Source organism: Myzus persicae, unplaced genomic scaffold, assembly GCF_001856785.1.
Source record: "Myzus persicae strain clone G006 unplaced genomic scaffold, MPER_G0061.0, whole genome shotgun sequence".
Lineage (NCBI taxonomy): Eukaryota > Metazoa > Arthropoda > Insecta > Hemiptera > Aphididae > Myzus > Myzus persicae.
Window position 1 is genome coordinate 343,919 of NW_019102056.1, and position 11,491 is coordinate 355,409.

The following is an 11,491-nucleotide window of genomic DNA, read 5'->3' on the forward strand; positions in this document are numbered from 1 at the left end:
GAAAAATATAATTGCTTACAGCAGCTTATTTTTATTGAAGTTACGTGTATAAAAAAACAGTCATCTAAAAGAATGTAAATTTTTTTTTTAAACTTTAAATATTTACAGAAATACATTTTATTTGTGTCAAGTGCAATATATTATCTAAGTCTATGGTATTACATGTTGTTAATTTAAAAATATTTTATTTAATAATAAATTAAATAAATGTAAATATGATTTTATTGTACCTACATTTAATATTCATTATTCATATTTTGTTACTTTTTTCACAATAAAATTGCAACATTTATTACAATATTATTTTATTAATAAATTGTAATAGTCAATATTTACCCAAGAATTATGACATTAGGTATAAATTGTATTTCTACTATCTTGCTTCAATAAATATTAAATAATTTACCAACATTTTAATCAGAGGTATGTTTTATATTTATAATATATATATATTTTAATACCAATACATGCATGGTAAAAAAAGAACATTTAGATGGCAATAAAGTTTCTTTTTAATGTTTTAGTAAAAAATATATAATATATAAATATATGTCATAATTGTTTTACTGTTAGAATTATAATCTTTTTAGTCTTAACCTAATGAAATATAAAAGATTAATATTTATTTTTGTTAGATTTTAAATTCATCGAAAACAATTTAGAACAATTTGGTGTTAAATTATAGTATAATACCTATATGATGTAGTTGCATAGTGATGGTTCCAAAACAAATCACTTGCTTATAAAAGACTGTTTTCCTAATAATATTATTATTCTACCATCACACTAATACATGTTGTTTAACTATTAAAAGTACAAGCTATTTGTAATTTAATCCGGTATTGTGAAAGGAATTAGAAGTTTCTATTGTATACTTTTTTTTAATTATTTTAATTTTTCATCTATAGTATAAAAATTTTTAAGTGTTGCTATTACTTCTGACTCCTGAGTTTGGTGTAATGCAGAGATAACTTTTTCTCAAACTATTATTTAGATATTATGAATGTTTGGGAGTACAAAATATAAGTTATTCATTATTAATAATAGTAGTTAAACCTAAGACCTTTCACACCGATAATAATTTTACCCAAATTTAAAGCATATACAATTACTTATTGCACAATAGAATAGAAAATTAAAAATTATAAAACATATTTTGTTATAGTAACAATTTTTGTAATCGCTTTGCTATAATTATTTTAAAATAAAATGCAAATTAAAATTAAAAAAAAAAAAAAATAGTAACAATATTAAAAAAGGATCTAAGTAATCGATCTACTGTACAGTACGTATCGAATGTACTTCGTCAGCTGTCATGAAGTAAGTTATTTAACATTTACTATATTCCTGTATGCATTATATTTGAATTCAATGATAAATCATACCATACAGAAGACGATCTCTTATGAGGAACCTTGTATTAGGTACATTTTTGAGATATTTAACCTGGACACGTCATCTCTAGGTACACATAGTCATTTATCAGTGGCCGTCAATTGATTTTTTCGTGTGGGAGGCGGGGATATATCTGATATTTTAATAGAACCAGAAAATTTATCCAAGTGAACCATGTTAGGAATATCAGAACTATAGTCATTAACGAATTTCTAAAATTAGCTGAGGTTATTTGTCAAGCCAGCCACTGTATAAATAATATATATTTAAGACACTGTTTGGACCCAGGCTTATCTTGGGTACGGAGATTAGAGAACTGAGTTCAATGAAGAGGATTAGACGGTTTGAAAAGAGTATGAGCTCGCCTTTTATCGTGAACAATTGCTTTAAGTTTTAGTATAAACCCGGCTGGAATTTAGGTTTCACATACTTTGAAATAGGGACGAAGTGCGGGGTACAGTAGTGAAGAGCATCATATAAGGCGCAAGTAATTGAATCGTCTGAATCAAAGTCTAGTAATTGTATAGTCTCGCCGTATATTTCTGGGTCTTGTGAAAGTTATGATTAATAATTATTATGAGAAACATCGATTGTTGGAACCTCATTAAATAAATGATAGACTATTTCTAGTTCTGAATGGTAAGGGCTACAGAGAACTGTAATGGCGGTAGATTATGAGATTTGAAGGGCAGGGGGGATGGTGGATTGGCCTAGATTTTTGATGGACGTTTAGTGGCCATCAGAATCCCATTAATGTGTGCAAGTGTACAACTATGAGATCGGATTCTCCATCAGCTCGTCTGCGTTCCAAGTCATCATAGGCAGCATGGAACAGGTCACGTTCCCACTTAGTTTTATTTGTGCTGGGGCAACAAGTCAACCTTTTCGGCACATTGAACAGCTTGCAGTACGCGACTGGCATCTTCACTTAAGTTTAAATAACTTGGGTGGAACAGGTTCTGGAAGCTACCCAATCCACCCTTAGTAATTTAGAATAATCAGGCAGGGAGACATTCACTGATGAAAAAAGCTCAAATAATTTGATTTGATCAGCAGAAATTCTATCAGCCGGGATAGCGGAACCACACACAAGTAGAACACGAATAACGACATTATTTGCGCAACGCTCACCATTGGAAGTCACAGTTATAATCTGAGATTTAAGGGCTCTGGCATTTGTGCCGATTTCAATATAGTCGACTCTTAACCTAAAATCAGATACCTTTTCACGAAGCAAGGAGTTGTCTTAAATTAGATTAAAGACGAGAGTCACCAAGATTGTATAGGGCTCTAGGAATTCTTTAGGTGGCGATTTTCACAATTTATTGTGTAAGCTAATGATATCAGCTTGCGAGTTCTGGAGGCTTGAGATTGTAACCATAATATCAGCATTTGTGAGGGAAGCGGTAGGTTAGGTAGATGCCCTGGCAGAGGACTTGGGCCGACTACACAAGTAGCACATTAAATGTATTTTAGGTAAATAAGTTGAAGGCGATCTGGACAACGTGCTATAGTTCGAATGAAAAGACCACCAACAAGTGGAACGGGTTGCAGACTTTGTGCTTCTGGACAGGGTATGGTGACAATGGGCACAGGTGCTGGGCATAAGAGAAGTGCAGACAAATAGTTATTTCACATATAAGGTGTATGCCGTGTCCAACGAGGGGAAGGCAACCAAGTCCACGAGTAAGTGAATTGGAAACGCCGAAAAATAAACAGGATGCAACCTCACATACGTACACTATCAACAAAAGGTACGGTATAAGACGGTGGTTACTTGACCTCGAGACGATAAGTAATTCACAAAAAGTTTCCTATGGTCACTGAGATAGATAATATTATATACTGGAGCGCAGACTCACCATTCTCGCAATGATAAAAAAGCGAGCCGTCCCGAATTTCGCTTCCCCTCCACAGAAGGGCAAATAATTTCATTTTTACGTACGGTGAATGTGTAGTTATGAATTATGACTATTAGTATTTTCATTCTCAATTCCCCAATTTATTTCAATTTTTTATTTCTTTAACATATTGAATGTAGTAATAATTAGTCATTACGTCTTATTGTATTACAGTGATTATATATAATGCATACGATATGATAAAATGATATGGAAAGAGATCAAATTTAACAATATAAATTTAAATCACCTAGAAAAGCCTATGGATAAATTGTAATTTAAAAAGAAAAAATTAACACACATATTTTATAACAGTATATTTATTATTTATACAAAAGTGCAAAATAATTGTATTTACCTCATATATTTCTTCTGTGGGTATGTAGGTATATCATTAAACTTCTATTCTAGTTCAGCAGTAATTTCATCAAACGAAGGAACTTTTTTTTTTAAATTGTGTAACTATCAGACTTTTAAACTATTTAATTTTGATGTTTCGTCTCTTAAACGTTGCTGTAGAATTTTTTTTGTGGGTGATCTCAAATCACTCTGTGTACTTTTTTTCCACAGTTCTAGAAATATAATAAAGACCGATTAGCATATTAATTTTAAATATCATACACAATAATAACAGTAATAATAATAATATTACATTGATACCTGCTATAACTCTGAAGAAGATAGGACTAAAACTGTTTTGTTCTCAACAAATATGAAATAGTTCAGAAGGTACACTGCTCATTACTTGTATATTATTGTTGAACTTTTATATCAACGTCATTGTACTAAAATAGATGTATATTTTATATTATTATTCGTTACATTGTGATTTGTGATATTTGTTATAGGTAGGTAATAGGTATAATTAATTCTAAACATGTCTGTCATATATATTGTATATTGACGTCTCTGGCTCTGCTACGTGAAACGTTACTGTTATAACTAAAAGCGGTCAAGCACAATATCTTCTGAAAAATACTTGAATTTTTTGGTAATAAATTCGGTATTATTGAATCAATTATTTAAAAAATGACAAAGGTATACACTGCATATCATGTCCGATCTATATTAATACCACAAACGGACCTATCAGTCCATTCATTAGATCTGTAGGCCTGGCTAAAGAAAATGGGTAAATTTACACACAATACACATTCAATGAGCAAACTCTGGCTCGTGTAATGTACTACGGTCATGATGGTTCCGCTTATTTTTTTTTTACTTAGCTTGGTGCCACTACCGTAGCACTGGATCTATATCAGTGCCCGTGGTAGACAAGACATTAGGACAAGGTAATAAATGGGCCCACGTGTCAGCCGTTAGTTCGATCGAGTAATCCAAAGTCATAATCTATATGACAATGACACACGAACAAAGATATGATAGAGACACGCCGCTATGAAGTACGTCAGCTTCGATTGAAGGTTGTTACTATATTGAAGTGGTTCTCAACCGGTGTACCGTGGCACACTACTGTGCCCCGAGAAATGTCATACGTGTATGGGCGGATAGGCTCATCGGGAAATCGGCATTTTTCCGATAGGCCCCCACCAATATTATACTCTGGCGCCCCCATCTCTAAAAATTAAAAAAAAAATGCCCTTAATGCGTGTTTGTAATATTTGTAAACTTCATTAGGGCCTAGGGGGCCTCTGTATAAACTAGTCGATACCCGTATAAATACATATTATCTATTTTGTTCTATGTACTATTGTGGTAAAACGCCTAAAACTAAATTATGTTTAAAATGTAAATATAAATAATATATACATAATCGATGTTCGAATAACAAAAATAAACAACTATAATAATAATAATTAATTTTTCGAATAGTAACCGCTAAGTATGACATATCTTCTATCTACGTCCATATACATATATTTGTATCGTAATAAATTCGATTTGTTCTATTTTTAATCAATGCGTATTTGATGTGAATGTCTAGAATATCATTTTCTCTTACATAGTTACATCAACATTAATAAACAGTGTAAAACAGTATAAAGCTATAAACTATCAAGTAGGTAAGCAACAATAGCAAGTACAGTAATTTAATTTACTTATTCTTACTCTATGCCCTATAGTATTATTTAATACTTTATCAGGTGTTATTATTTTAATTTTATTTTTCCTATAGGCTATTGTGACTGTGGATTTTTGGTAATAGTGTTTTGATTTATTAAATTATATATATGATAATTATTAATTATGTCTAAACAAAATTTCGAAAGTGGGGCTTCAAAGAGAAAAAAAATGGATCAAGATTTTATTAAGTAAATGTGAAAACGATACAACTCAAAGGAAGTTAAATTTGTTTTATATACAATATATAGGCTCTAAGTTAATCTGACCCTAATAATTATTATATCCCGGTAAACAAAATACCTATCCGTCCATGAAGAGGCGCGAGGCGATAACTAATGCCTTCAGCGAAGTTGCCGAAGCTGTTGTAGTTGTCAAGTGTGTGAGTGTGCAGTGAAAACTATGATGTATAATAGTGTGCCGTGAACCAAAAAAAATTGAGAACCACTGCTATATTGTATTTAATCAATTGTCGAATTTCATGTCCACATTGTAGGTACTATAATAGTGAATTATCATAATTATCTGTTTATTTTTATTTGATTAAAAAAAATTAATACAAATTTTTCCGAAATGGCCACCGAAAGTCTCACTTTTCCAAGTACCCTGGACATGAACAATTTGCCCATACTGCGCATCAAACTAAACACACCGCCTTTGAGATGCATCGTTGAAGGTACATATATATATAGTATTTCAATAATTGCTTATTAGTTATTAATTATTATTTCATTTTCTTTTTAATATTCAAGTTTTGTAAATATCTACCAGAACTGATAATAATACTGCAAGGGTAGTCACTGAGCAGATTTTCGAAATGAAAAATTATACCTATCTATATCTTTATTATATATGATTTTATTTATTCAATAAAAAATTTTATGGGCGATGGTTGTTTGGATGACTACATTGCGTTAGGTAAAATCCATATGACTGATGAGAACGTTTTTAAAAATAGGGTTCATTATTAATTATTTCTTCTGTGTATTTTGTATGTGACTTTATTTTTTCAACACATAATTTAATTTCCTACAAACCTATTCATATACTAGGATAATCGCCCAAACGGTATTTCTTGTGAAACAAACGATTACCTTATCGGAATATAAAAAAATAAATTCTATGTATATCCATGATTTAAAATGTTTATATAAGATTCCCCTTACGTTTTCCTATATTTACAAAAAAAAAATTACCGGAAAGTCAAATAAGTTTCTTACGAGCGTTTGAAGTTAAACATTGGATATTCACCAGTAAATAAAATAATTCTCAGACATCTTTTTTTGATATTATTCAACATTTCAAAAACTATTTACAGTAGGTACTTGACATTTTCATCAAATGTGTATTTTATCATTTTTGTCATACATGATCAAATTTTCAAAATATTTTGATACTTTAAAATTTTGAATTTTCTATAGACTATCTTCTATGGATGACAATTAAATTGTATTGGTTGGATCAAAAAGCTTGAAAATTTAATACAAGGTTCTTTATAAATTGTTATAATATTAGTTGACATATATTAAAGATCCATTAGTATGTTTTTTTACATGTAATTGAATCTCAAATGCTGCAAAATTTATCAAAATGTCGACAATTTCAAAAATAATGAAACATTCTTAGCTAAGGATTAACAATTTAAGACAAGGATTCTCATAATTAGTTCATACTGTATCAGAAACATATATTACAAAAGTTATTTTTTTCAGGCATTGTAAGTTCAAATTTGAAAAATGTAGGTATTTAAAAATAAAGAATAACAGTTTCAGTTATTTTGTTGCTACGATTTTAGGTTTTTTGAAACTATGAATAAACATAAGTATACTTATAGAATCATGCTATTAATAATTCAAAATTCAAAATTATACGCTGATTTCAGCCATATTACCCAAATTATTAGAAAACTTTGAAAATGTAAGTGCAGAAGTAGTTCAATGTCCAGATTTAACCAAATCGCCGTTTAACTTGACCTCCGAAGGTGAGCATCAAGTATTTACTTACTTATACCTATAATATATTAATATGTGTATTAGCCGTTTGGTATATTGTGTAGGGATATATTTTATTATTGTGTAGGACTATGTGGCGACGAAAACGTTTTTGACATCAGCGATGTCACCAATTTGATACCTTCGATAAAGCGAGAAAAATTGTATAACGTCAAAGATTTAAAACAGATTACTGGGTCTGATCCTCTGGTCATCATCGGAGCTTGTGCTGGCCCATATCCGTTTTTTGGAGCCGATAGTGAGGTGAGTATTTCTGTCACTATACAGTTTGATTCATCACCAAACATGCTCATCCTCCTTTTATCCTTTGATACCTGTATCCACCTAATTTATTTATTCAAATTGAAATTTCTGAAATGTTTAAGTACCTACATATATTAAAATGAGATTATCTCATTTTACTGTTAACTTAATGTTAAGTACATGTATTTATAAAAAAAAATTGATAACTTGATGTATATTGTATATAGTAGCTATAACTACTTACTTATATAAATCTAAATGAGTTTCTGCGTTATTAAATGTTAAGTAATAGATGTCGGATACCAATAATAGTCTCAAATAATTAACATACTAAAATGTTTAATATCAATAACCCAAAAATGGACTTTTATTCTTAGGTTTTAAAGTGCATAATAATTTAGAAACCACCTATTTGATTGGATTTGTATTTATATACATCAACATTTATAAACAAATCATGTGCTTGATAGTTAACATAAAAAAAGGTATTTCTCAAATGAAAAAGTCCGTATCGTCACAGCACAATATTTAAATGGTATAAAAACCTAATTATTTGAGAAACTGGTATTTAAGTAACTAGGTACAAGGTACCTAAGTAGCCCCAGTAGCTACTCAAAAATTCCAAAAATCAAAATTTGAATAAATGTATTGTACAAGGGAAAAAGTGGTCGAGTGCATGTTTACATGTCCATACATATTTCATACATGTTCACATGTTTTGTACATAACCTTATATATAAATACTTATTATAAATAAATATCAATAGAGAAATCATCACTACCTGTAAAATTCTATATCTGATTTACTGTACAAGTCCATTTATCTAATGTTTTAATTTAGTTGGCTGATTTAGATGATCCGATGATTAATACTATATTACGTGTAACAATATAGGACTACAATACCTATGTATTTAATAGTTTCCTTCTGAATGTTCTGATGCTCTATTGTTGTGAAATTTGAATAGAAAAAAGATTAAGTATTAAATGTATCATTTGTATCCAGCTAAATATGACGAAATAAACTAGAGCTTATTTCTATAAACTTTATGTTGTTATATGGAAAAAATTAAATAAGTGTATATGAAATTAAAAAAATATACTTAAGTATTATTTTATAATGTTTATTATGAAAAATCAATGATAAAATCAATGATAACAAGCTTGGTGTACATTATCATAAATTATCTATTTTTTTGTGCGTTTTTTTCATAGACCTTATACTAATAGACATGAATTGCCTATAATGCTAGCATTATGAGAAGCATGGAAACATGTCGCAGTGATGTAGCCCGTCTTGACAGCAGGCGTGTATATTTACAATTATTGTACACTGTAATAATATACAATATTATACTATAATATTATGTACTTATAACATATAAATATATAATATATGTTATAGCTACACTATAATATCGATTCTTGAGTACGGAATAATTAATAATTATTAAAATATGTGATAACAGTATATTAAAATTTTATTCATATGATCAAAGATTACAATTAAAAAGAATAACAAAATTAATTTATATCTGTTTTGAATACAATAAAAAGAAAATCTTATAAATAATACACAATTTTAACACTTATTAATATTATATCATTGCACATAGTATTTAACTATTATATAGGTACCTCCTCATTTCCAATTTTATTTTTAATCATTTGTTAATGTTATTAGTTTAGTAAACTTTTTTCTAATGCTAAGTTTTGGTTTTTCAATTTGTTTAGCTATGCTTTTTAATCTTAATGTAATATAGGAATTAATGATTATTGTTACTAATTGGTCCCTATGATTAGTAAATAATGTTTGGCCAAAAATGTGATTGTTCATACTACTAGTTTGAAACACAGTTGTGAAGACTTCTCTTTTTATTTTTATGTACAATTTATTAACAAAACTTTTTTCATACATATCATTTAGTTCTGTGCACCTTATCCATTTTTCAGACACACTACATATATAGAATACATCCTTACTTGGCTTAGTTAATGCATTATTGACATCTTTTATATTTATTAACAAATTGTTTGTTTGGTTAACAACTAAAAACTCTTTACACATATTACAATTTATTAGTTTTGACGCTTTCCTGGCTACAAATCCAGATATGTATTCTGTAATATTATCAACAAAAGCTGATACTTTAAAATATGATTCCAAATAATCATGGTCATTTTGAAAATCATCATTTGAATCGGTTTGTATTTCATTATTTAACTCTGAATCTATTATTATTGAATCTGGTGTATTAATTAATTTTGTACTTAACATAGACTCAGGAAGACAATTTCCGTATTGGGAACCACTAACATGGTGATGGACAAGTAATTTTTTATAGGAAACCTTGAATTCTTTTGCAGAGGGATTATTATTATAGCCACCCCTTGATCTTATTGAGCTAAAAAAGGTTTCCAGATGGTCTTGTGAAATTTTATAAGATAAAACATACTCAATGTTATAATTTTGGTTAAGAATTTTATAATAGTTAATTAAATTTTTTAGACCCCAGACAAGACCTATAAAACCAGTTTTCCTAAGAGAATCCACAATTTTAGTACCATCTGTTAATTGTAGACCATAAATATAGGTTTCAAATTGACTAATAAAATATGCATATTTATCTAAAGTATTTGAGCTTAGTGCTAAATTGTATTGTGATTTGGAAAATTTTGAACGGCAATTTAAAATATCAAATGCATTATTTATTAACAAACAAAATTCAGCAGTGGCTAAAGAATGTTCAAAATCCCTATCAAGATTTTGGCAAAAGATAAGTGCCTTACTTACACTATTGCTGAATACTTGGCTTGCAAGCCTGACACACATTTTTTCATTGAAATAGTATACATGTTTTTGAGTTAACTTAGTAGCAACTTTGAGACCTTCCTTTTTTTCTTTTAAGTATAATTTTTTTATGTATTCCCACTCAATCTTTTCACCTTGACTATTTATCAAAATGCGTTTATCACCTAAAGTGTTGCGAACAAGTTTCAGCATATGACATGGATCATAAAATAAATATATAGGTTCACCTGAAGTTGTGTGAGGGAAAGAAAAATGTGGGTTATTGAGTTTTAAATTTGCCCCCAATTGTGTACACATACTTAAATTGCATTGAGCCCCATCAAATGTCAATGAATGAATTTTAACACCGGTGTCATAAAGAAGATCTAAACATTTTTTCATCAAATTTGCTCTTTCAGCAGAATTTAAGCCTTTAATCAAAAAAAAACCTACAGGTAATTTCCAGTGTCCATTTACACCTACTACTAAAAATACAAGTGCATTAGTTGCATGGTCAACAATATCACCATCTATTATCACACCAGAACCCATATCGACTAGTCCATGAAATTGTTTTCCATCAAATTCTACCTTATCTTTAATGGACATTTCGTCTACAACTAAATTACAAATAACAATACTATTTTCTTTGACCTTTTTTTTGAGAGTTTGAAACGATTCTTTAGTAAAACCGGGTTCACCATTTATACCTTGATACCATTTAGAAATAGTTCTAGGATGGGGCAGCATATCAGAAAATTGTTTTCTCACAAAATTATAAGCCTTTGTAGAATAATACTGCAATGTAACTGCAAATTTTTTTAACTCTTCAGAATACTCAGTTTTCTTGCCACTTAACTTTCTACTAACAATTTCATTTAAACTTCCGGTGCCCATAGACTACAATAAAAAAAAATAAAAAAATAGAAAAATAAATTATTAATACACACATACATATAATAATAACAATAATATTGTTTACTACAAAATAAATTCCAATTATATTTTAAATATACAAGATAGTAAAACAGTTACACAAAAATTAATAATTTATAAATAAATAAAAA

At 29.1% G+C, this 11,491-nt stretch overlaps 1 protein-coding gene and 1 long non-coding RNA gene across 3 annotated transcripts in view; one reads left to right on the plus strand and one right to left on the minus strand.

Moving 5' to 3' along the window:
• Positions 1-3,537: 3,537 nt before the first annotated feature.
• Positions 3,538-5,038, minus strand: LOC111031106. Its single transcript, XR_002604168.1, has 3 exons — positions 3,957-5,038; positions 3,655-3,868; positions 3,538-3,556 (listed from the first exon to the last, which is right to left on the minus strand). It is a non-coding gene; the product is annotated as an uncharacterized LOC111031106 (long non-coding RNA).
• A 730-nt stretch (positions 5,039-5,768) lies between these two features.
• Positions 5,769-11,491, plus strand: part of LOC111031104 (ester hydrolase C11orf54 homolog) — an 11,701-nt gene continuing 5,978 nt past the window's right edge. For both annotated transcript variants that reach the window (XM_022310903.1, XM_022310904.1), the window contains exons 1-3: positions 5,769-6,054; positions 7,261-7,359; positions 7,458-7,633. In XM_022310903.1, the coding sequence (XP_022166595.1) occupies positions 5,952-6,054; positions 7,261-7,359; positions 7,458-7,633 (378 nt within the window). In that variant the 5' untranslated portion in view covers positions 5,769-5,951. The remainder of the gene's footprint in view (positions 6,055-7,260; positions 7,360-7,457; positions 7,634-11,491) is intronic.